Source organism: Schistocerca serialis, chromosome 11 (genome assembly GCF_023864345.2).
Source record: "Schistocerca serialis cubense isolate TAMUIC-IGC-003099 chromosome 11, iqSchSeri2.2, whole genome shotgun sequence".
Classification (NCBI taxonomy): domain Eukaryota; kingdom Metazoa; phylum Arthropoda; class Insecta; order Orthoptera; family Acrididae; genus Schistocerca; species Schistocerca serialis.
The window spans coordinates 98,472,417-98,497,969 of record NC_064648.1 but is presented as its reverse complement, the minus strand read 5'-3'; the positions used below and the strand labels follow the sequence as shown (position 1 = coordinate 98,497,969).

The window sequence follows — 25,553 nt, the reverse complement described above, 5'->3', positions numbered from 1 at the left end:
GAGAGGTACGCCGATATGTTACAGAATCGCATCATCCCCAGCCTGACTGATAAACGCCTGCTGGAACGTACGATGTTTAAACAGGGTGACGCTCCAACCCATATTGCTAGACACGTGAAAGATCTCTTGTGCGCGTCGTTTGGTGATGATCGTGTGCTCAGCTGCCACTTTCGTCACGCTTGGCCTCCCAGGTCCCCAGACCTCAGTCCGTGCGATTATTGGCTTTGAGGTTACCTGAAGTCGCAAATGTATCGTGATCGACCGGCATCTCTAGGGATGCCGAAAGACAACATCCGACGCCAATGCCTCACCATAACTCCGGACATGCTTTACAGTGCTGTTCACAACATTACTCCTCGACTAAAGCTATTGTTGAGGAATGATGGTGCACATATTGAGCATTTCCTGTAAAGAACATCATCTTTGCTTTGTCTTACTTTCTTATGTAAATTATTGCTATTCTGATCGGATGAAACGCTATCTGTAGGACATTTTTTGAACTTTGGTATTTGTTGGTTCTAATAAAACCCCATGTCATACCAAGCATGTGCGTCAATTTGTACCTCTGTATCTACATTATTCCGTGATTTATTCAGTTTTCAAATTTATACTGACTGTTTGATCACCCGGTATATTCACTTACCTTGTTCCAAAACCCATAGCATTTCTCATTTCACCAGCTATCGATGGGCCTTAAAAATTACATTCTTTCATCGAGAAAGTCTGTAGTTAATGAAATAACACGCTAGATAACGCTGGTTTGCATAATAACCATACGGCAAGATACTCTCCTCTTTGCGCCCTATCATTTGCTAAAATCTCATTTCGATATCCCAAACCGTTTATGAAGTATGAGGAATTTTGTGGATATTTCACTGTGGCTTTATCGCATTACCAATGGAGGGCGCCACGAACTTTTAAGTAATTTTCATCCAGGTGTATCGATACTTTTGATGACAAGGTGTAGTTGCTAAACTGGTTCAAAATGGTAAATATTTTCACATGTGCAGTAAATTAGATAAAACGAAGTACAGTACAGTCTTAAGTACTGGAAATCAGTTATCGTATATTACATCTTAAAGCATCTGAAAGATATTACTGTAAGTCTGGTAAGCAACATCTTGATCAAAACGGAAAGCAATACATAGAAAATCGAACTTTACATACGACAGTTACGTGTCGCAATCAAAAGAAAATTAGCTGTATAGCCTCACGTGGTATTTCTGATACTAAAACGATTATTTCCACGCTTGTTTCTAACATTGTGTTACTCCACACACTTCTGTCTTACGAGAAATTGTATGCTTAACATTTGCAGTCAGTAAAGAGTTTACCTCCTCGTTAAACCTAAACAAAGCCACAGGGGCTCAATGGAATCCCTTTGAAGTTATATACTGCGGCTAAGTTAGCTCCCCCTGTTAACTATAGTCTGTCATAGATGCCTCTAACAGAAAAACGTGCCCAGTAATTGGAATGAAGCTTAGGTTACATCCATCTAAAAGAAGGGTAACAGAAATGATCTACAATACTTCTGTTCAGTATCCTTCACCTAAATTTGTTTTCTCTTGGAACACATCCTGAACTCAAAGACAAAGAGGTATCTCGAAGAGAGAATGACTTCTTCGATGCCAACTTGTACAGATTTCGAAAACATCAATCATGTGAAACGTAACAAGCACTTTTCTCACATGACATACTGAAAGGAATAAATAAAGGCAGTGGGATAGATGTAATATTTTTAGCTTTCCAAAAACCATTTAACTCAGCACCACACGTATCCTTATTATCAAAAGTACGATTGTACGGGGTTACTATCGATATTTTTGGTATGGCAACTACCATTGTTAGTATCTCCATTTACTTTGATTCAATTTTTTATGGTAATTGTTTTGTACACATTCATATCAACTTGTTTGCAACTGCTTTAATCTAAATATGAGGGATAAGAAAGCCAGAATCTCACACAAAATACGTTTATTTTAACGTCTACATTTTTTCAATTCTCAATGCAGAGGTAATTATAAAGTAACAAATTTTTAATTTTAGCAGTAACTCTTCTTCTTTGCTTCATCTGCCTAGTTGATTAAGGTTCAAATTAATCTCTGAAAGGGGAAATGTAATTTTAATGCATAATAAAGAAATTAACAGTAATTACTTTACGATTAACAAAAATTTCGATTGCTAAAATATTGATCTTCATAATAAAGTTACTCTTTGTTGCATTGTACACATAAAGTCTTCTGCTGAGAGTGGTTTTTGTAGACTTATTTGTTGCATCTTGAACAACTGACTGACAATTTTTTGTCATGAATTCTTGAGCAAAAGTTACATCTTTGGCACTTTTTAGGCCCACATGAGCTTGATGGTTGGAACTGCTGTCCCAAACGAAATGCTGAATTAATTAATGTCTCCAAACTCGTACAGTAGCATGTTTCGTGTGCTTTTCAGTTAGAGTTGTTGACAGTTCTTTGATAAATTTTCGATGTGACATCTTTGTGTTGTAAATGGAGTACTGTCATATTACGTAACTGTTAACAATAGCAACATGCATTACAGCCCACAATATGGCTAGTGGGCACCTTTTACATCTTCTTCCGCATTTACAAAGAGCACACTTCTGATCAAGAGCATCAACGCCCCCCTTTGCAGAACTGTGAAACAGAATAATATCAGGTTCACCACTCTGCTGATCAACGCGCTTGTCATGATGCATCGATGACAGCATGACTATTGATTTACTTTTATTGGGGACATGGGAGCATATTGTTAAACCCTTTGTGAAACCAAATTTTTTATGTCCCACTTCACATGATTTATTGGGCAAGAATTCTGCCAGAATTTCACGTTTCTGACGTATGTAGGACTAATCTTTTGTGATTCATTAACCAGTTCTACAGAGGTGAACCACTTATCTCCACTTACGTTTCTGTTTGTCTTAGCAATAGGTTGAACCAGCTACAGAACAGATTGTGTTGGGATGCTTAGTTTTGATGGATTTTCTTCGTTGTCGCCTTCCCTGAATAAATAAAAGCGTTTAGCAGATAGTGGGATTTTGCACAACACGAACACGTAATTTTTAACTCATATTTTTGGGGTTTGTCTTGTAGATACACTCTAAAAGAACAGCGTCCACGAAAACCTACTAGCAATTCACCAACTTTTGCAAACTGTGTGCAGCTATAATTTGCTGCGGAGTTGATTACAAACTAGTTAAACAATTCTGAAATAGCTGCCAACTTGTCAACTGATTGTTTTCTCTGTTCCCTTGGTGCTCGGTTATCAAATCTGATAACAGACGGAAGAAAAAGAAATCGTTCCTGGGACATTGTTGCTCTAAATATTGGTCTTCCTGTTAGCTCCGTAGCAAAAAGCGAGTCTGCATTCTCATGATTAGATTTACAAGCACCTGCAAGATAAATCAGTCCGAAAGAAGCTCCCATTTCTTCTAGAGATACATGATCAACATAAGCTGATTGCCGAGCAGGTCCAATCAATCCCGGAAATTCAACAATAATATTAGATTTTATCGTTCTATTACTACTGGGGGGGGGGGGGGGGGGGTTCGCGACCATTTGAACCTGTTTTCCCATAGCAGTGACTACCAGAATCCTTTTCAGAGATTTCTTATTCTGAGATATCCAAACCAGAAATTGTTGTGTCTGTATTGTGAGCACTTTGTTCACTTTCACAATCACTTACATGGGAATCATATTCCTGGCTTCGTTCTTCATGTGAAGTTTCATTTTCTATGTTATCTACATAGTCCATAACCTCTTCAGCCGTCATAACATGTCCGTCAATGCGAATAGATTCACTACTCATTTTTAGATTACATACGCAACTCAGAAAACACAATGGAATATTCAGAAGTAATGTGCACGTAAGAACTGTCCCGGGGTCTTAAGTGCCCTCAGAATCCAATTACTCTGTAAGAAACAAAGTCAAGACTTGCAATTACACCTTTCCTTGAAGACAATTGACTTCTAAGAGAATATATACAATCTTTGCCATAAGAGTGTCATCATTCCATAGATAAATAAGATAATGTTGGTACTGGGGCCAAAAATGACCGCACGATAGTAACTGGGGGTTAAATGAAATTTGGATTGAGGAGCTTTTGTTTGGATGGAGAGTCATCAACAGATGTCTGTGTGAATTCTTGTGGATCCCAGGAAGTGTGTTGAGACCCTTGCAGTTCATGTTATGTATGTTACAAACAATATTATTAGTAGCCTGAGATTTTTGCAGATTTAATTATCTGCTGTGAAGTACTGGCTGAAAGAAGCTGTGTAAATATTACTGGGGTGTTGCTGAAATTTCAAGATGGTGCACACATTAGTAACTTGCTTTAAATGTTCAGAGATATAAAGTTGTGCCCTTTACAAAACGAAAAAACGAAGTACCCTATGACTGCAATTGAAATCAGCCAAGTCGCACAAATACCTGGTTGTAACACTTTGAAGGGATATGACATGGAACGATCACATAGTTCCAGTCATGGGTAGTGGAGGGCAATCTTCAGAGTTGGGCTTTGGTGCTGAAATACTGGGGAAATGCAGTCAACCTTCAAATGACTTAACTAACCCATCCTCAAAAAGGGTCTGAGCACTATGGGACTCAACATCGGAGGTCATCAGTCCCCTGGAACTTAGAACTACTTAAACCTAACCTAACGACATCACACACACCGATGCCCGAGGCAGGATTCGAACCTGCAACCGTAGTGGTCACGCGGTTCCAGACTGAAGCGCCTAACCCATCCTGGAATGTGTGTGAAACCCCTATTAAACAGAGGACAGAGAAGGTATACAGAGATGAGCTGCAAGAATGGTCACAGGTTTGTTTGACGTGAGGGAGAGTGTCATTGAGATGTTGAAGATACAAATATACTAGCCCGAGAAAGCCTGCCTACAAAGTTTCAAGAACTGGATTAGTGATGACTCTAGGAATATAGTACAGTCCACTACGTATCGCTCACATGTGGATCGTGTGAACAAAGTTAGACTAATTACAGAATGCACAGAGGCATTTAAACAGTCATTTTTCCCACAGTCCATACGTGAATAGAGTGGGAAAAAATGCCTTTGCAACTGGTACAATAGGACATACCCACTGCCACGCGCTTAGCAGCGGGTTGCATAGATGTAGGTGTAGAATTATGTCTGGATCCAAAAAAAAAAGGTTACATCTTGGATACTGCTTCTCAGAGGTGTCGCTTGGTTTGTAATGCTACCACGAACCACCTTAAAACGCCAATCGGGATTACTGATGGCTCAACAAAACACAGAGGGATGGCACAGCTTAATGGGGCTGCGTGGTGCAAGGCCTCCTCGGACTGGCTGACGTGGGGTTGGTAGTGTACGCAGTGGAACCCCTTGCAGTCCACAAGCAGTGTCCTGCCCTGTGGCATATCTTTGGCCTTCCCGCTGGTGCTGCAGCTGGCTGCATTCTTTCTTGCTGGTGAGCTGGTTGCTGCTGTACGTACTGTGCCCCAGACTTAACTTGTTGGCAGCCCATGTCTCGTTTGAAATCTTGCTGTGTTATGATTGCACTGCCTTACCGTCTGATTCGGTAGTGTCCAAATTCCGTCTCTTCTATAGTGATGCGTATGCTCAAAGTGGTAGGTTGTGTCTGTTGAGACCAGTGTTAATAGCTGTGCCTTTGAAGTGTTTGGTAACTGTTGTGTACATAGTTCCACGTAGTCAGCGTGTACACAACTTTCCCACTAGAGCGCGCCCCGCTAAGCACAACAGCGCAGGCGCAGCGTTCGTCCGTCTCCACACTACGAGACGGCGCTGCCATAGAGACGGACCAAATTCTGCTTCCGCCGATCTGCGTATTAATATGTAACGCAGCCAATGAAATTGCTGCTAACGTAGAACCTTTTCTCCTCGTGGATCACACTCAAGCAGTGATAAGCGAACGCGCGAGGTATTATAACGAGTGTACAGACCTCCGATTAGTCAGTCTGCATTAGTCTGCGTTTGTCTGTACCAGTCTATAGTCAAGTTTCAGTCTGTGCCTAATAAGATTATCATATTCCTATACATACCCATGAAGAGAAATGTATAGACACTTTGTCAAGTATCAGAGATATGTGAGAATAAGATTAACGTAACAAGACCAAAGGAACTTCAGATTGTCAATTGTAAACAGCATCCAGAATCAAGATAAGTAATTTCTATGCTTTTTATTATTTTAATAAATGTGTGTGAAAATTAATCAAGTTCTGTTTAAAGTTGGTCACTGTCAATCTGCTACTCGAAGTGTGCAAGTGGCATTTCTTTCGTCTGACCTAACGGCAGAAGATAAACACGCCACGATAAGACCATGAGAGATTGCTGACACTCGCCTACTTCGTTAGAGCGACAAGTCAAGTAATCTGATGGTGTGAGTACCGAAGGTCTTACAGTACGCACACCACAGAACCATTGTCGAAGGCACGTACTATTTAAGGTGTTCTTGTGTGAAGCCAGTACCCAAATTCTAATTACCAGTAATTCTGCCATTATACGTAAATTACTTCAAGATTCCAAGCAGCCTGCTTCATTTCACAGCATATTGGTGTTGCTTAAGGTAGTATGGTTTTCAATTGTCTAGTACTTCTGTGAATTTTCTTATGCAATTAAGCACTGATTTGCTGCCTGCTTTAGTTGTAGTTATCTAAAAAAGGCAAAGTAGTGATTTAATTAATTTTCACTTTCCTGTGTGGCAGTTTAAAGATAGAATTATGCTCTTCATATGAAGTTCAACTGCTGTCACTGTTTTGATTTATTTTTAAAAGAACTTTTTAGCCTTCACTGGTTAATTACATGGAAAGTTCATATTGAATTATATTGATGCTTCCAAATGCTTGGTGGCTCAGCAAATGCCATCACTCTTGGCCATTAATTTACTTTTTTTTATATGTTGTGGAGTGGGACTTAATTGTCTGAGCCACGTCAGGTGTTGTCACTGTCTAGTGCAGCCAGATGGGCCATGCTCTCTGAAAGGTGCCATAGTGGAATGGCACCATAACTGAGTATTTGTGTGTTGTTATGTAAGCACTTGATCCTGAAAGTACAGTTTCTATGTAATTCTATTTTAAGTTAAAAGGGTAATGAGTTCTGATTCTATTGGGCCCATCTGGACGGGAATAATTTTTTTGAAATTGTGTCTCGCTTAAAGTTCCCTTTTTTGGAGGTTAGTTGAATCTTTGAGGTTTGTTTTGCTTATGATTCATGAAACTATTATTACTGTATTAAATTCGAAATTTATTTTCAAATATCATTCTGCTTGTGATACCCCAGTTTCCATTAAGAGTCCCTTTTAATAATAGCTAACATGTTTTGAACTAGTACATATATTCTGAACTCAAGTTTTTATGCATTGTATTTTTTTTAATTTTTACGAGCTAAGCCCTGGCTGTTGTAATCTGGATGTCTATCTTTTTACCAGTGTGCAATACTGTTCTGTTTCGGCAAGTAAAGAGTATTGTCACACTGTGTCCTCAATTGAGTTTGCATATTCCACTCCAACTGCACTGTGCCCTGCTATCATTTATCAGTCATGATTTAACTTGTTACTTTGCATAAACAAGTTTACCTCTCAGATGTGCTGGATACATGTCTCCTACATTTAACTTCACACATTTATTATAGAAATGGGAACTGGCTAGTGACAGGATTTGTTTGTTTAATAGCTGCTACCATTCCACACATTATGTTTTCGATTGTGAATTTTAAAGACCTACAGCCTGAACGTTTCAGCTCCCAAACCATTGTACAAGTTTTTACAGAGGATGAATGTGCATCTGTGATTTCTGAATATCCATCCAGGACACTTCAAATTACATTGTTCTATGGGACATAAGTGTGAGCCATTGCACAACTGACACAGTTTGAAGCATAGAGAAGTTTTGAATTTCCCACCAATATAGCCTAAACTATGTGTGTGCTTCTTGCATTTTCAGATTTCTGGCATTTTAACTTAAGTCACACAGGCTGTGAAGTCACAGGAGTTTTGGGAGTGACTGCAGCGCAATCACAAACAGTGCAATAATGGTGCAAATGAGAGTTACCATCCTAGATGTTTGAATTTCCTGCAGTTTTGTAACTTATGGTGAGCGAGGTCTTTGATTCCAACTTTGTGACTCGCTGCCTATGGTCTACAGCTATGTGGGGGTGATTGCACACAAGCAACCATGTGCAAGGCACTGTCAGTCACTGAATGGATGTGTGGTGCAGCAGTGGCAGCTGTTGTTGATTCATTTAGTCAATACACATAGTGTCTCAACATGTGGCTCCCTACAGCACATTATCCCATCAACCCTGCCCTATGCAGTGGTGGTGGCATACAGCATGCACAGGGTCTGCAGCGGTGTTGTGGGGTGGTGCAGGAGAGATGCTCCTGGCATGGCACTTGTTTAAAACAGTAAGTGTCCACATCTTATCCTACTACACCATCTCTCTCTCTCTCTCTCTCTCTCTCTCTCTCTCTCTCCACACACACACACACACACACACACACACACACACACACACACACACACACACACTAATTATCAACATTACACCATTTTAAAATTAAGGTAACTGGGCTCTCACAGTTATAATCCAAGGTTGGGGAAAATTGTTTCAACAAGCAAGCTGGGTCAATGAACTGTCGCGTCCTGGCACAGGCCCCGGATACCAATGTAGAGTTGGTCGAGCCTGTGTGGCGCAATCAGGACATTGACAACAATTATGGGTTTGTGGTTCCCTTTAACTAGCCTTTATTACGGAGGTGAGAGGGAGTAGAATCTCCTGGACTCCCGCGTCCGGCCATCCTGATTTAGGTTTTCCGTGATTTCCCTAAATCGCTCGAGGCAAACGCCGGGATGGTTCCTTTCAAAGGGCACGGCCGACTTCCTTCCCCGTCCTTCCCTAATCCGATGAGACCAATGACCTCGCTGTCTGGTCTCCTTCCCCAACACAACCAACCAACTAATCTCCTGGACTGTCTACGGGCGTGTAGGAGGTGTAGATACATTATACAATACTTTCAATAGGTAGCGGGTACAAGGGGGGAATTGGCAGCACTGAACTGTCAAAACAGTAAGGTGAGATTTCTCCTTAAACGCAATTTATTGAACTAGTATCACAAAGGACATGTGAGGTGTCAGACCCTTCCCCTTACTCTGTACACTTCTATAGATTCAGCCAGAATCTCCACTCCTCACTCTATGTCGGAAAGACTACTCACGAGAACTACCACCTTTGAATTCACTCTTTGTTTAAATAATGCACCCTTGTCCTATCTCACAGGAGACAAGCACCAGCCAGTGGCTTGTTCCTTCTATTGCTGAAACTAACTGTAGAGGCTACTTGAGACATAGACAAACTGTCCCTGTTCAAAACTATTCCAATGCAAAACTTCTACTTAACTGACAGTTGTAGTTGCTTCCACCAGAGCATCACTGTCTTCTCGTAGTCGCAGTTCCCATAGACTCGACAGTATGAGCTGCTACCTTCTCGATGCTGCCGGGCCTCGTCTGCTTCTGCCCTCTTCGACTTCTGCGACGACTCTGCTTCCTGCTGCTCGTGGATGCCCTTAAATACCCATTGTGAAGGTCTGCCCCACTTGGACACAGCCCTCGCATACGCTTTCTCTAACTTATTTTTCGGTCTTCCCGGACATTTCGTCGCTGTGGACCTATTTTGGTTTCGATATGTCCGGCAGAGTCCCAGGGCGGAAAGTTCCTTCTCGCCCTCCGAGGTCTGGGTGACGCGCTGTTCGTATCCTCGACGTGGTCTAGTTCCAATGTGACGCCACAGGTAAACCAAATGGCCATAATCGATTCTATACTTAACTGACCTGGCAACCACGCAAAATGAGCCCATATCCCAGGCCCTCTGTCTTTGATTGTCACATCATAGGACTGTGGAAAACTCTGTAGGACAATTGGCCTATGTTCAGATCTTGGATTTTTTAATTTCCTGCCAATTTTTGAATTTCCCACCATTATATACATAGGGCAATTTCCTTTGTCCACTGCAGCCACATAAGAGTGGGAAGAGATGTGGGGGAGAAATGTGGTAACAAATGATGACTCAACAGGTGACATCATCCATGACATGAGATATCTGGCAACAATGCGGCCTGTGCAGAAACACACACAGTTTCACTACTAACTTTGCTGATCAGTCTCACAGGATTTTAATTTTACCTCTAGGTCAGTAGTCTGTCTGTGCAGTTTCCTCGGCTCACTGGCCAGCAAAGCAAAATGAGCTGATCTAATCCCATTTTGATGCTGTCAGTCTGGTTACTGTTTGAAGCTACTAGTTAATCCCTCCAACATGATTATTAAACACTTCAACTTGCTCACTAGACGCTTCAGCCCATCTACCTACATGGTAATTATAAAGTTCATAAAACATTTGATAAAAATGGTATAGATTAATAGCCAACAGCTTTGTAATAAATAATGCAGTATGTGGAAGACAAGCTCTCTAAGACTTAAGTTTTAAATTTCTAAATTTTCTATGTGCCCACCTTCATCACACAGCACACTTCTAATCAGTAGTCCAGTACCAAACCCGGAGTATGAGGAGTAACGATAACAACAGGTGCTGCGATGCCATGTTGCAAGTCTTTGAGGTTCCACGGTAGGCATGGAACACAAACGCTATCCTAGGTGTAATCCCACAAGAAAAAGTCCATTGATTGGGGCAGTCACTCGAGCAGCACCAGAGCAGTGGCCCATCCAGACATGTAGCGATCTCTTGTTCAGGTAATGCCTTGCACAGCTGTTGAAAGGTTGATGGACGCCATATTATTGGAATATGAAATCCTTGCTATCAGTCTGAAATTGTCACATGAGCCACAATTGCACCATCTCGATATAGGTGATACCAATGACAATTCTCTCAGCAAGCAAGAATGGCCGCCGCATGCGATTAGCCGAGAGGTCTAAGGCACTGCAGTCATGGACTGTGCGGTTGGTCCCGGCGGAGGTTCGAGTCCTCCCTCGGGCATGGGTGTGTGTGTTTGTCCTTAGGATAATTTAGGTTAAGTAGTGTGTAAGCTTAGGGACTGATGACCTTAGCAGTTAAGTCCCATAAGGTTTCACACACATTTGAACATTTTTTTTTTTAATAATGGTCTGCAGATAGATTTGTTGGGCACAGCATAGAACACACTACGATTCCCAGATGTGTTCAGCAGCTGCATGTCGATTATCTGTCTCCATATGCATGTGTTATGTTGGCTGAGTTTTCTGAAAGATGAGAAGAGGCTTCGTCATATCTATGCACAACTGCTGATGCCGGAATTTTTCAGTATGGCATACGGCTTGTCGCTTGTAAGGGCTGTAATTTGTACAGCTTCAGTCTTAATCGCTTATGAAGCTTTTTCCACACTGTTAACTGGGGAATGTTCAATTCTGCACCAACTCGGTATGTAGACTTTGTGGGATATCTCAACATAACGTCACTCACATGATCCACTGTCTGTTTTGATATTCCCAGATGGCCTGAATGCTTTGCACTGCATAAAACAAACATCCTCCTCGAATTTTTTATACCGCTTCCCTGTGCCAGCTCATTGAAACACACTGGCGATTGGAAACGGGCGAATTCCACAAAAAACTGCTGCCTAGTTGGCAGCCATTTACTGCAACTACAGTCGTTGGGACCACCTTAAACGAGACTTGCCAACACCACATAAAAAAAAAACAGTTTGTCTTTCACGTATTGCATCAATTGTGTTTTTTTTTTGTCTTTAGCCAATTATCTATGCCTATATTTTAACATGTTTCATGGACTTTATAAACACACTATTTTGCTGTTGTTAGTGGTTTCAGCATGACTGTATACCTCTTTTGTATCATTTTCAGCGAAATGATGCCAGTCAACTCCATCTGAGAAGTACTAGCCTATCCACAAGGAATGTTCGCCTTGCAGGGGAGTGAATGCCGATTTGGAACTCTCTGGCAGATTAAAACTTTGTGCCAGACCAGGATTAAAATATACAACCTCCAACAAAAGATTCCATTCTGGATTCTAGCAGAAGCCTAGCACAAACTTTCCTAGGAAGCCCTCGTTGAGTAGATTGACTTGTCAACTGCTGTGGAAATCTAGAAGGCATTCGCATTCTGAGTTCCACCCTTACCACAAATTTTCGATATTTCAGTACAAGCCAGTCTCAGACATATTACGATAATTTTGACAAGGATTATGTGGGCATGGCACAGATGCATTTTTTATGATGGTGGGGATCAAAATTGACATCTGTGAGAAAGTAGTGCAGCTTTTAAATGCCAAACAGTGTAAAAATTTTTTCAGCAGAAAAAAATATTGTTTCAAGAAATCTATCAAAATCTAAACCGTGGGTATCACGACAATGCTCCTGACCACCAAATGAACTTACTTTCAGAATATATATCTCACATAAAATTTTTACGCTTTGTTGTTAATGCTACAAAAAGGATAGAGCTATTAAACCTGTTGTAGAATTAAAGGAAGTACTGATAAAAAGATCTTGTTTCAATATGTAATGTTATGCACGGTACAATTCACCAAAAACAGTTATATATATTAAGCCAAAAGTACAGGCGCTTGTCTGAGATGAAGAGCTTGACTTCAGTGGTGAAGCCGTGGTGAGTCCATCAAACCAGTTGGCAGGCTGACAGTCATGTTGTTGGTGGGAACACCTGGTGGTAATTGCTGATAACAACAATGGCCTCATTGATGCTCGCTGGTCTATGAAAGTAGAAATGAAAACCCTTCAGCTGAAGTTACCTGTGGACAAAGACAGCCAATTGCTAGTGCGCTAACTGTGGAAAAAAGTGGAAATTTCAATGAAAATGGTTGAATGCAATAATATATAACATTGAATTTTTTTTAAAAAAATTAGAGGCATAAGTTAAGTAGAGAGAATTTGTCCCTGACTTACAACATACATTGAATGCTGTGTGCTGTTACAGGTTAATACCCACTAAAAAACATTCTGAGATAATACAGATCTCCCTACTCACTTCACATAGCATCAAAGATATAATGTATCAAAGTAGCACACATGATAATATGTCAGATTTGGCGTATGAGAATTTTAAAAACAAACTGATAACTGAGGACATGTAATAAAATGACTTAATGGGATTTCCTGGGGACATACAGTGATTGTGGTTGTTAGTAAACATCTGGACCTGCCAGTATGGTGTATACTGTCCGTTTGACACACACACACACACACACACATATATATATATATATATATATATATATATATATATATATATATACACAAAGGTCTGGAGCTCATACTGGGTACTCAGCAGCTACTCTTCGACCTACCCATCATCCAGATAGATTCATCCTAGTGGGTCCTGACATCTCTGCGGTAGTGAGCTGGAGCGGAGGTAAAATCTTTCGTTTCCAAACACCTTTTGGATGGAAGGCAAAATCCACATTTGCAGCATATGAAGACACACCTCACCAGTTACAGTATCTTCAAAGAAGAATGGGCCAATCAAACTGTGCAATGAGAGAGACCACACCACACACTTACACCTGGTAGATAACCATGTCTGTCCATGTGAATGTGAGGATTTTCAGAGGGCCAGCACACAGTTTGTGTACTGGCCAGAGGCCAGTACAGTTGTGAGATTTTACAGTACTGTTCAGTATGAATTCCGCCTCATCAGACCAGATATACCCATTCTGGGATTGTGTAATTAAAGAAGTTATTGAAATGAAAACCACCAATAACGCCCTGAGTAGAGATGGCAGCCTGCATCTGAGCACAGCACGGGAAGCAGTGATCGCGTGGTAATTACAGAGCCAACGTATGCCCGTACATGGCGATGCGGCGGGCACCAATGGCGTCGCAACTGGGAGCTACTTTACACTTCTGGCCATTAAAATTGCTACACGAAGAAGAAATGCAGATGATAAACGGGTATATATGGACAAATATATTATACTAAAACTGACAAGTGATTACGTTTTCACGCAATTTGGGTGCATTGATCCTGAGAAATCAGTACCCAGAACAACCACCTCTGGCCGTAATAATGGCCTTGATATGCCCGGGCATTGAGTCAAACAGAGCTTGGATGGCGTGTACAGGTGCAGCTGCCCATGCAGCTTCAACACGATACCACAGTTCATCAAGAGTAGTGATTGGCGTATTGTGACGAGCCAGTTGCTCGGCCGCCATTGACCAGACGTTTTCAATTGGTGAGAGATCTGGAGAATGTGGTGGCCAGGGCAGCAGTCGAACATTTTCTGTATCCAGAAAGGCCCGTACAGGACCTGCAACATGCGGTCGTGCATTATCCTGCTGAAATGTAGGGTTTCGCTGGGATCGAATGAAGGGTAGAGCCACGGGTCGTAAACACACCTGAAATGTAACGTCCGCTGTTCAAAGTGCCGTCAATGCGAACAAGAGATGACCGAGACCCCATACCATCACGGCGGGTGATACGCCAGTATGGCGATGACGAATACAGGCTTCCAATGTGCGTTCACCGCGATGTCGCCAAACATGGATGCGACCATCGTAATGCTGTAAACAGAACCTGGATTCATCCGACAAAATGACGTTTTGCCATTCGTGCACCTAGGTTCGTCGTCGAGTACACAATCGCAGGCGCTCCTGTCTGTGATGCAGCGTCAAGGGTAACCGCAGCCATGGTCTCCGAGCTGATAGTCCGTGCTGCTGCAAACGTCGTCGAAGTGTTCGTGCAGATGGTTGTTGTGTTCCAAACGTCCCCGTCTGTTGACTCAGGGATCGAGACGTGGCTGCACGATCCGTTACAGCCGTGCAGATAATATGCCTGTCATCTCGACTGCTAGTGATACGAGGCCGTTGGGATCTAGCACGGCGTTCCGTATTACCATCCTGAACCCACCAATTCCATATTCTGCTAACAGTCATTGGATCTCGACCAATGCGAGCAGAAATGTCGCGATACGATTAACCGCAATCGCAATAGGCTTGAATCAAACCTTTATCAAAGTCGGAAACGTGGTGGTACGTATTTCTCCTCCTTACAGGAGGCATCACAATAACGTTTCACCAGGCAACGCCGGTCAACTGCTTTCTGTGTATGAGAAATCGGTTGGAAACTTTCCTCATGTCATCACGTTGTAGGTGTCGCCACCGGCGCCAACCTTGTGTGAAGGCTCTGAAAAGCTAATCATTTGCATGTCACAGCATCTTCTTCCTGTCGGTTAAATTTCGCGTCTGTAGCACGTCATATTCATGGTGTAGCAATTTTAATGGCCAGCAGTGTATGTGAGGGGCGCACCAGCATCCCACTGGCAGTGATACCACTTGCCAGAGGACAAGGAGTGCGTGGCTGAAAGCTTATGTGATTTTAATTACTTGACACAGGTGGAAAACAGACTGCCGCAACTATGTGTACTGGCCTCCTGAAAACCCTCACATTCACATGGACAGACATGGTTAACTACCGGGTGTGTGGTGTGGTGTCTGTAATTGCACAGTTTGATCGGCTGATTCTTCTTTGGAGATACTGTAACTGGTGAGGTGTGTCTTCATATGATGCAAACGGGGATTTTACCTGCCATCTGAGAAGTGTTTGGAAATGAAAGATTTTACCTGCAACAAGAGGGCGCTCCAGCTCATGGCCACAGAGATGTCAGGGCCCACTTGACTGAATCTATCTGGACGATGGGCAGATCAAAGAGGTGCTGCTGAGTACCCACCATGGTCTCTGGACCTTACACCTCTTTAATTCTGCCTATGGGGAACTTGAAGTTTATCAACAGAAGCCAACTATACTGAACGAGCTATGAGAAATCATTGAGGCACCAGCAACAGTACAGCCGTAGATCGGTCAACAGTTCAGCGGCATCAACGTTGTTTGGCTGCCAGTGGGGTCACTTTGAAGACATAAAATGATTTCCACCCCACGCAAGCTTCTGGTATGGTGTAATTAAAGCAGCTGTTGAAATGAAAATCACCAATAACACCATAAATAGAGACGGTAGCCTGCAGCTCAGCAGGGTGTGAGATCCAATGATCGCGTGGCTGAAGTGGGTGCATCGATTGCCGAGTCGACATATGTCCATCTACAAAAGTTTTTACTGAGTTTAATGAAGTCGATATTGGCCTGATATATTCGACACTGACTAATGTATTCTTCTAAGAAATACCAAATTAAGATAACCTGAAAATGCCTAAATAGTGCGAAACGTGTCGTTGAAAAATAAAAAACTAAAATTACATCCAAGAATGTTTAAACCAATACTTGACATATTTCCTTATATGACGATGCCACAGGCACCACTGACGTCACACTAGGCAGCTAGTGTATATAAGGGGCGCACCAACAGCCCACTGGCAGTCATACCACTTGACAATGGCCGAGGAGTAATTCACCGAAAGCTCGTGCAATTTTAGTTACATAACGGAGTCAGAAACTAAACTTTTTATTCAATGTTAGACTCTGTATTCTTACATCCCTATAAACCATTTGTCCTTGTGAAGGATGCCTTCACATCACTCGCAGTAGTCCATCCTTTGACCCAGGCCGTCCTCGTTTGTAGCGTCAGTGATCTTGGAATGTACACTTTGCAGCCATCACAATTCCTCATATGCACACCAACATCTGTCGAGAAAACAATGGAGGACTCTGCCGCCCAGAATTGCCACGACATGTAATTTTCTTGCAAAGACATTAACTATCAGAGGGAGCCTATATTTTCTGGACCCCTCTGTGACCACCCAGAAGGGAGGAGGAAACAAATTGAAACTTCCTGAGCTGAGGGGTCACGCACTGGTATTTCAATGATCACAAAATCGATTCAAATTTACAAACGAAGTGCCAATATGAGCCCACTTATCAGTGTGACGTTGCACCGCCTCAGTCATGGGTGCCTCCACTGATCTGGTTGGGGAAGGTGTTGTAAAGCTGCTGCATCCCCACCTGAGATAAGCTGGGCCTCATCTTTTGTAATTGGTCTTCGATATCCTGGATGCCGACACTGGGATGGAGTTGACATCCAAGCTGCTCCGCACACATGTGTCTGGGACACATGAGTACCTAATAATCATGCAGACACTTCAGGGACACGCCTGCCTGAGTAGCTGTGGTGTCAGCACGACAGATTGCTAATCGAAGGGGTGTGGGGTTGATTCCTAGGAGGATTGGAGATTTTATCTACTCGGGGACTGGGTATTGTGCTGCCCTCGTCGTCATTTCGTCATCACTGACGCACAAAAATGACAGCACATAAAAAGACTTGTACCTGGCGGTGAGCCCGCCACATGACAGACACATGTGCAATGTTTGGAGCAGCGTTGTTTTATTGAGAAAAGGCATAACGATTCTGTTGCATGAGAGGTAATGGACGAGGACAAAGGAAGCCTGCCAGATACGCTTGTGCCATTCAAGTTCCCTCAATCACTACCAGCTGTGGCCAGAAGTCACAGCCAATGGCTCTCCGCACCATGATGCCAAGGATAACATGGCTTCATGTCTCCAATCCAAAATATTGGTGGAATAGGATCTCTCTCATCTGGTCACCAGCAAACTCGCCAGTGAGTCAGAACCTCGATTCATCACTGAGCACAATATGAGACTATTCATTAGCAATCCATGCATCCCAACCAGGGCACCACTGCAAATGCAGCCATTGTGTTGTGGTGTTAATGGCAGTCTATGCACGGAATGATAATTCCCTAGTCTGCCTGCTGCTACTCTCTGCCTAATGATGGTGGATGGTACGAATGTTGCAGGGTGTTCATTATTTGTTGTCGGATATCGACCTATATATGAAAGGGTTATGATGTTTTTGATGCAAAATACAGAGAGCTTTCCTTCTGGTAGTCAGGCACAGTCGATTGGAACCTTGATGAGTATGCTTGCCCTCAAGTTGCCAGCCAGTCCAATATCTGAACAGTGTCACATCTGACTGACCCCAAATCTGGGTATTGCACAATTCGACCAGCTGGCTAAATGGAGACTCACAATGAGCTCCCTTTCAAATTCTGTCAGCTGCCGATAATACTGTCCGACAAGAGTACACGGCACCTCTGTCTCCTTCAGAGTGACCACTCAAATCTGACAGTATCCAAAGCCCCTTATACACTCCTGGAAATTGAAATAAGAACACCGTGAATTCATTGTCCCAGGAAGGGGAAACTTTATTGACGCATTCCTGGGGTCAGATACATCACATGATCACACTGACAGAACCACAGGCACATAGACACAGGCAACAGAGCATGCACAATGTCGGCACTAGTACAGTGTATATCCACCTTTCGCAGCAATGCAGGCTGCTATTCTCCCATGGAGACGATCGTAGAGATGCTGGATGTAGTCCTGTGGAACGGCTTGCCATGCCATTTCCACCTGGCGCCTCAGTTGGACCAGCGTTCGTGCTGGACGTGCAGACCGCGTGAGACGACGCTTCATCCAGTCCCAAACATGCTCAATGGGGGACAGATCCGGAGATCTTGCTGGCCAGGGTAGTTGACTTACACCTTCTAGAGCACGTTGGGTGGCACGGGATACATGCGGACGTGCATTGTCCTGTTGGAACAGCAAGTTCCCTTGCCGGTCTAGGAATGGTAGAACGATGGGTTCGATGACGGTTTGGATGTACCGTGCACTATTCAGTGTCCCCTCGACGATCACCAGTGGTGTACGGCCAGTGTAGGAGATCGCTCCCCACACCATGATGCCGGGTGTTGGCCCTGTGTGCCTCGGTCGTACGCAGTCCTGATTGTGGCGCTCACCTGCACGGCGCCAAACACGCATACGACCATCATTGGCACCAAGGCAGAAGCGACTCTCATCGCTGAAGACGACACGTCTCCATTCGTCCCTCCATTCACGCCTGTCGCGACACCACTGGAGGCGGGCTGCACGATGTTGGGGCGTGAGCGGAAGACGGCCTAACGGTGTGCGGGACCGTAGCCCAGCTTCATGGAGACGGTTGCGAATGGTCCTCGCCGATACCCCAGGAGCAACAGTGTCCCTAATTTGCTGGGAAGTGGCGGTGCGGTCCCCTACGGCACTGCGTAGGATCCTACGGTCTTGGCGTGGATCCGTGAGTCGCTGCGGTCCGGTCCCAGGTCGACGGGCACGTGCACCTTCCGCCGACCACTGGCGACAACATCGGTGTACTGTGGAGACCTCACGCCCCACGTGTTGAGCAATTCGGCGGTACGTCCACCCGGCCTCCCGCATGCCCACAATACGCCCTCGCTCAAAGTCCGTCAACTGCACATACGGTTCACGTCCACGCTGTCGCGGCATGCTACCAGTGTTAAAGACTGCGATGGAGCTCCGTATGCCACGGCAAACTGGCTGACACTGACGGCGGCGGTGCACAAATGCTGCGCAGCTAGCGCCATTCGACGGCCAACACCGCGGTTCCTGGTGTGTCCGCTGTGCCGTGCGTGTGATCATTGCTTGTACAGCCCTCTCGCAGTGTCCGGAGCAAGTATGGTGGGTCTGACACACCGGTGTCAATGTGTTCTTTTTTCCATTTCCAGGAGTGTATATATCCTCAAAATTACAGACCAATATCCTTAACATCGATTTGTTGCAGGATTCTCGAAAATATTCTCAGTTCGGATATAATGAAGTTGCTGGCCATGCATCAGCACGGCTTTAGAAAGCATCGCTCCTGCGAAACGCAACTCGCCCTTTTTTCACATGATATCTTGCAAACCATGGATGAAGGGTATCAGACGGATGCCATATTCCTTTACTTCCGGAAAGCGTTTGACTCGGTGCCCCACTGCAGACTCCTAACTAAGGTACGAGCATATGGGATTGGTTCCCAAATATGTGAGTGGCTCGAAGACTTCTTAAGTAACAGAACCCAGTACGTTGTCCTCGATGGTGAGTGTTCATCGGAGGTGAGGGTATCTGGAGTGCCCCAGGGAAGTGTGGTAGGTCCGCTGCTGTTTTCTATCTACATAAATGATCTTCTGGATAGGGTGGATAGCAACGTGCGGCTGTTTGCTGATGATGCTGTGGTGTACGGGAAGGTGTCGTCGTTGAGTGACTGTAGGAGGATACAAGATGACTTGGACAGCATTTAAGAATACAGAGTCTAACACTGAATAAAAAGTTCTCAAGTTTCTGACTCCGTTAAGTAACTAAAATTGCACGAGCTTTCGGTGAATTACTCCTCAGCCACTGTCAAGTGGTATGACTGCCAGTGGGCTGTTGGTGCGCCCCTTATATACACTAGCTGCCTATGTCGAGTATTGGTGTAAAGAATGGCAGCTAACTCTAAATATAGATAAATGTAAATTAATGCAGATGAATAGGAAAAAGAATCCCGTAATATTTGAATACTCCATTAGTAGTGTAGCACTTGACACAGTCACGTCGATTAAATATTTGGGCGTAACATTGCAGAGCGATATGAAGTGGGACAAGCATGTATTGGCAGTTGTGGGGGCGGCAGACAGTCGTCTTCGGTTCATTGGTAGAATTTTGGTTGAATGTGGTTCACCTGTAGAGGAGACCACTTATAAAACACTAATACGACCTATTCTTGAGTACTGATCGAGCTTTTGGGATCCCTATCAGGTCGGATTGAGGGAGGACATAGAAGCAATTCAGAGGCGGGCTGCTAGATTCGTTACTGGTAGGTTTGATCATCACGCGAGTGTTGCGGAAATGCTTCAGGAACTCGGGTGGGAGTCTCTGGAGGAAAGGAGGCGTTGTTTTCGTGAATCGCTACTGAGGAAATTTAGAGAACCAGCATTTGAGGCTGACTTCAGTACAATTTTACTGCCGCCAACTTATGTTTCGCGGAAAGACCACAAAGATAAGATAAGAGAGATTAGGGCTCGTACAGAGGCATATAGGCAGTCATTTTTTCCCTCTTTCTGTTTGGGAGCGGAAGAGGGAGAGAAGATGCTAGTTGTGGTACGAGGTACCCTCTGCCACGCATCGTATGGTGGATTGCGGAGTATGTATGTAGATGTAGATATACCCTACGAGACCTGGTTACAACACGAAAAGTGGAAACCACTAATGCACTCTGGTGGCCATTCTGTCTGCTAGAGAGAATGGTCACTTTAATCATTTACATACCCACACGGAGTGCATGCATGTACAAAGTTACATTGACATCTGCCTTGTCTTTTGGGTGCTTCACATTTTATATCACACACACACACACACACACACACACACACACACACACACACACACACACACACTCAAAAAGACGAGCTGAGAAGTTACAAGTGCACACCTGGACTCTGGGGAAGCCGCTGCAACCAGGCGACTGAGTTCCACCACATGGTCCGGGTACCTGTGGACAGCCTCGGCCCACTCCTCTGTGGCCATCACCTCCCGGTAGTGGGCTGCGATGAAGTGTGCGGCGGACTCTTCCAGGAGGGAACAGGAATGCTCAATGGCGAGGACAGCACAGGCCACTACATTTCTCACGCAGAGGTTTTGGGAGATGACGAGCTCACACTGTTCCTTCAAGATGGGCACTTCGTACTTGGCGGCGGCGGCCAGAAGTTTCTGGGCCATCAGGGGATCGTCCAGTTGAATCTCGTCCGTGTACAAGAACGTCAGCAGCTGGCCGAGCACGTCTGCGTCGATGTCTGCGACGGGAATGTGGCCACTGCTGGCTTCCAGGCAGTCGTGGGCCATCATGGCAGCGAACACGGGACTCCTGGCCACCAGGACAGCTCTGTGTGCTCTCAGCTGGATTTCGCCTACTGTGAAGATGACGTCTGCAGAGTGTCCAGAGCGAAGGAGCGCGCCCAGGTCTGCTGCCAGGGTCCTCTGGTGCCCACTTGCAGATGTGTTGGCCGAGCCTGAAATGAGGAGACCACAGCACCACTATGACGTAATATTGCAGGAATATGGAGTTTTACTGTAGAAAGAGACTTTTGGGTGTTCAAATTTCGGGCATGCAGCTGGTCCTCGTTTAATTCCTCGCACGATGTTTCTACTGGGAACCTGCCAGTTTTCTTCAAGTGAGCCTTAGAAGTCTTCGATGGCTCACCTGACAGTGACTGGCAGGTGTCCTGTCGAAATGCCAAGGGAAGAATTAAACGAGGACCAGCTGCATGCCCAAAATTTGTTTGAACATTCAGTGTCCAGGGAAAATTTTGAAATTCTCGGGAGACTCTGAGGTCACTGTCAGCTGGGAGATCCTGAGAGGTAGGTCCATCTATACAAGTGGGAAGGGTATTTTTCCACCACACAACATGGCCCCTTTCTTTGCAGTGTGTGAGAGTTCTGTATCTGTTGGTATAGGTGAGTGTAGTCACTATTTTCATAGTGTGCTATTTGTTCTTCACATTCTTTCCACAGATGACGAAAAGGATTACACTGATGACCAAATAAACCTAAGAGTGGAGCTCAAAGAACCCTCCAACATTACAGCTACCATATACCCTTCCAAGAACACCTCCAGTTCTACAACTACATCATAAATACCGAGCAAGCCACCCTGCAGTGCATAGCGGAAGGTACACTATGTGATAAAGAGTATCCGGACACCTGACCCAAAATGACTTACAAGTTTGTAGCGCCCTCCATCGGTAATGCTGCAATTCAGTGTGGTGCTGGCCCATCCTTAGCCTTGATGACAACATCTACTCTCGCAGGCATACGTTCAATCAGGTGCTGGAAGGTTTCTTGGGGAATGGCAGCCGAATCTTCACGGAGTGCTGCACGGAGCAGAGGTATCGATATCAGTTAGTGAGGCCTGCCACGAAGTCGGCGTTCCAAAACATCCCAAAGGTGTTCTGTAGAATTCAGGTCAGGACTCTGTGCAGGCCAGTCCATTACAGGGATGTTATTGGCGCCTAACCAGTCCACCACAGGCCGCGCATTACGAACAGGTGCTCGATCGTGTTGAAAGACGCAATTGCCATCCCCGAATTGAACAGCGAGAAGCAAGAAGGGACTAAAAACATCAATGTAGGCCTGTGCTGTGATAGTGCCACGCAAAACAACGAGGGGTGCAAGCCCCCTCCATGAAAAACACGACCACACCATAGCACCACTGCCTCCGAATTTTACTGTTGGCACTACACTCGCTGGCAGATGACGTTCACTGGGCATTTGCCATACCCACACCCTACCATCGGATCGCCGCATTGTGTACCGTGGTTCGTCATTCTACACAACGTTTTTCCACTGTTCAATCGTCCAATGATTACGCTCCTTGCACGAAGCGAGGCGTCGTTTGGCATTTACTGGCGTGATGTGTGGCTTATGAGCAGCTGCTCAACCATGAAATCAAAGTTTTCTCAACTCCCGCCAACGGCCATAGTACTTGCAGGGGATCCTTATGCAGTTTGCAATTCCTGTATGATGGTCTGAGTAGATATCTGCCTATTACACATTACGACCCTCTTCAAATGTCTGCAGTCTCTGTCAGTCAACAGATGAAGTCGGCCTATTTGCTTTTGTGCTGCACGTGTCCCTTCACGTTTCCACATCAGCTCGGAAACAGTGGACCCAGGGATGTTTAGGAGTGTGGAAATCTCGTGTACAGACGTGTGACACGAGTGACACCCAATCACCTGACCTCTTTCGAAGTCCGTGAGTCCCGCAGTGCCCCATTCTGCTCTCTCATGTCTAATGACTACTGAGGCCGCTGATATGGAGTACCTGGCAGTAGGTGGCAGCATAATGCACCTAATATGAAAAACATGTTTTGGGTGTGTCCGGACACTTTTGATCACATAGTGGACATTGTACCACCACTAGTCGTTCTCGTTCTTCTTCCACTCGCAAATGGAGCGAGAGAAAGACGATTGTCTACACTCGTCGGTACCAGCCCTCGTTTTTCTTATCTTGTCTTTGTAGTCCTTATCCGAGATGTACATTCACAGTGGTAGGAACATCCTGCTGTCTGTCGCAAATGCTGGTTCTCCAAACTGTCAATAGCATTTCACGAAAAGCATGTCGCCTTCCCTCCAGGGATTTCCATTTGAGTTCACAGAGCATTTCTGTAAGAGTTACATGTTGGTAAAACCTAGTGGTAACAAATGTAGCAGCAGACTTATGAACTGTTTTGATGTCTTCCATTAATCCAACCTGGTGGGGATCCCAAACAATCTAGCAGTAGTCAAGAATGAGTCACACAAGTGTTCCATATGCGATCTCCATTAAAGATGAGATACAATTTCATAGTCGATCATTCGTCCTCTCTACCATCGTCCTGGGGACAGGGTATTTTTGTTGTCTTCATCATTTCATCCTCATCATTATCATTTGTGACAGTGGCTAGACAGGACTGTGTAAAAATTGGACTGCATAAAAATTGGGACTTTGTACGGGTGCTGATAACCATGCAGTTGAGTGCCCCACAAACCAATCATCACCACCACCACCAACATTATGTTTTCCATGTCTCAAAACACTGCACTTACATGTATTTCCTGACTTTTACGTTTCCTTAGCTTTTTTGTAAATTCAGGCACATTGGCGTATCTATCGGACACATTAGAACTCATTTTAAATGTTCACTGTAAACAAATACATCAGAAAACAAAAGAATATTACATGAAATAACACAATAACAAAGGAAAGTTGGCGGAGTTTGTGATGTCACACCATTCAGTCAGACCAGTGCAAGAGGATTTGATAACTCTTCCTACAAAAGTTCAAAGGCATTTGATATGTTTTGGTGTAAAATGTCGGATTTGACTACCTCTATATAAGAGATGTGATACTTTTTGCAAGAAAATATTTGTGTATTACTTCCAGCAAGCTATTATGTGAAGACCCCCATTTTATAAGTCATTTTTTTTAATTTTTTGGATTTGGTACCTTTTGGAAACGAGTTCCACAAATGAGCTCGCCACGGCAGTGGATGCGGAGCTATGTCAGGCATGCCAATGCAGACACATGGCAGCTGTCAGTGTAGGCCAGCCATGCTCTTCCACCAAAATGCAGAGAACGGCCAGCAGCTCACAGTTGATGCGCTGCAGGAGGCACGCACATGCAGACTGCAAACCGAGGACCCTGGAATGCACCCTAGAATCCTTAGAGTCAGCCAGCAGTAGGTGCCCAGCTGCAAGGCCCCAGTTTGGCTCCAGTAGTCTCAAGACTAGACACGGCCCACAGACCCACAGCTGGCAGAAGTAGCATATAGCTGTAGTTGAGACAGGATGACCCACTTCAGGTCAATGGCTGGTGTCGAGTACTACTCGATGTATGCAGTGGTTGATGACAAATATTGCATGGCTGGAGTGGGTAGTATTACTGCTCCTCGATCTGGCTCTGTGTTAACGCAATGTCACTTTTGGTCACAGTGTGTAAACCAGGTCACCACTGATATGGCCTGGCCCTTGAACCATCATGTGTTGACAGTATTCTGGCTCGTGCAGCTGGTGGCAGCGCCTCATGAGCTAACTGAGCTCACTTCGTTACTGGAATGGAGGCTTTTGTCACATCAGCTCAACACCATTCTAGCTTCTGCACTGGAATGTGGTGGGCAGCACTATGGCTCATATGCTCCTCCCCTGTTTAGAAGTTCTGGTCCACCCGATCACAATGTTATAGCTTAAAATCAAATTTTATATTTGGATGCACTCCCCATTCCAACTCCTCT

General features: G+C 44.4%; 1 protein-coding gene across 1 annotated transcript in view; it reads right to left on the bottom strand.

Moving 5' to 3' along the window:
* Window positions 1-12,482: 12,482 nt before the first annotated feature.
* Window positions 12,483-25,553, bottom strand: part of LOC126427027 (speckle-type POZ protein-like) — a 131,929-nt gene continuing 118,858 nt past the window's right edge. Inside the window, exons 5-6 of the mRNA XM_050089193.1 lie at window positions 21,219-21,795; window positions 12,483-12,758 (exon numbers count right to left, since the gene is read on the bottom strand). Of these exons, the coding sequence (XP_049945150.1) occupies window positions 12,755-12,758; window positions 21,219-21,795 (581 nt within the window). The 3' untranslated portion in view covers window positions 12,483-12,754. The remainder of the gene's footprint in view (window positions 12,759-21,218; window positions 21,796-25,553) is intronic.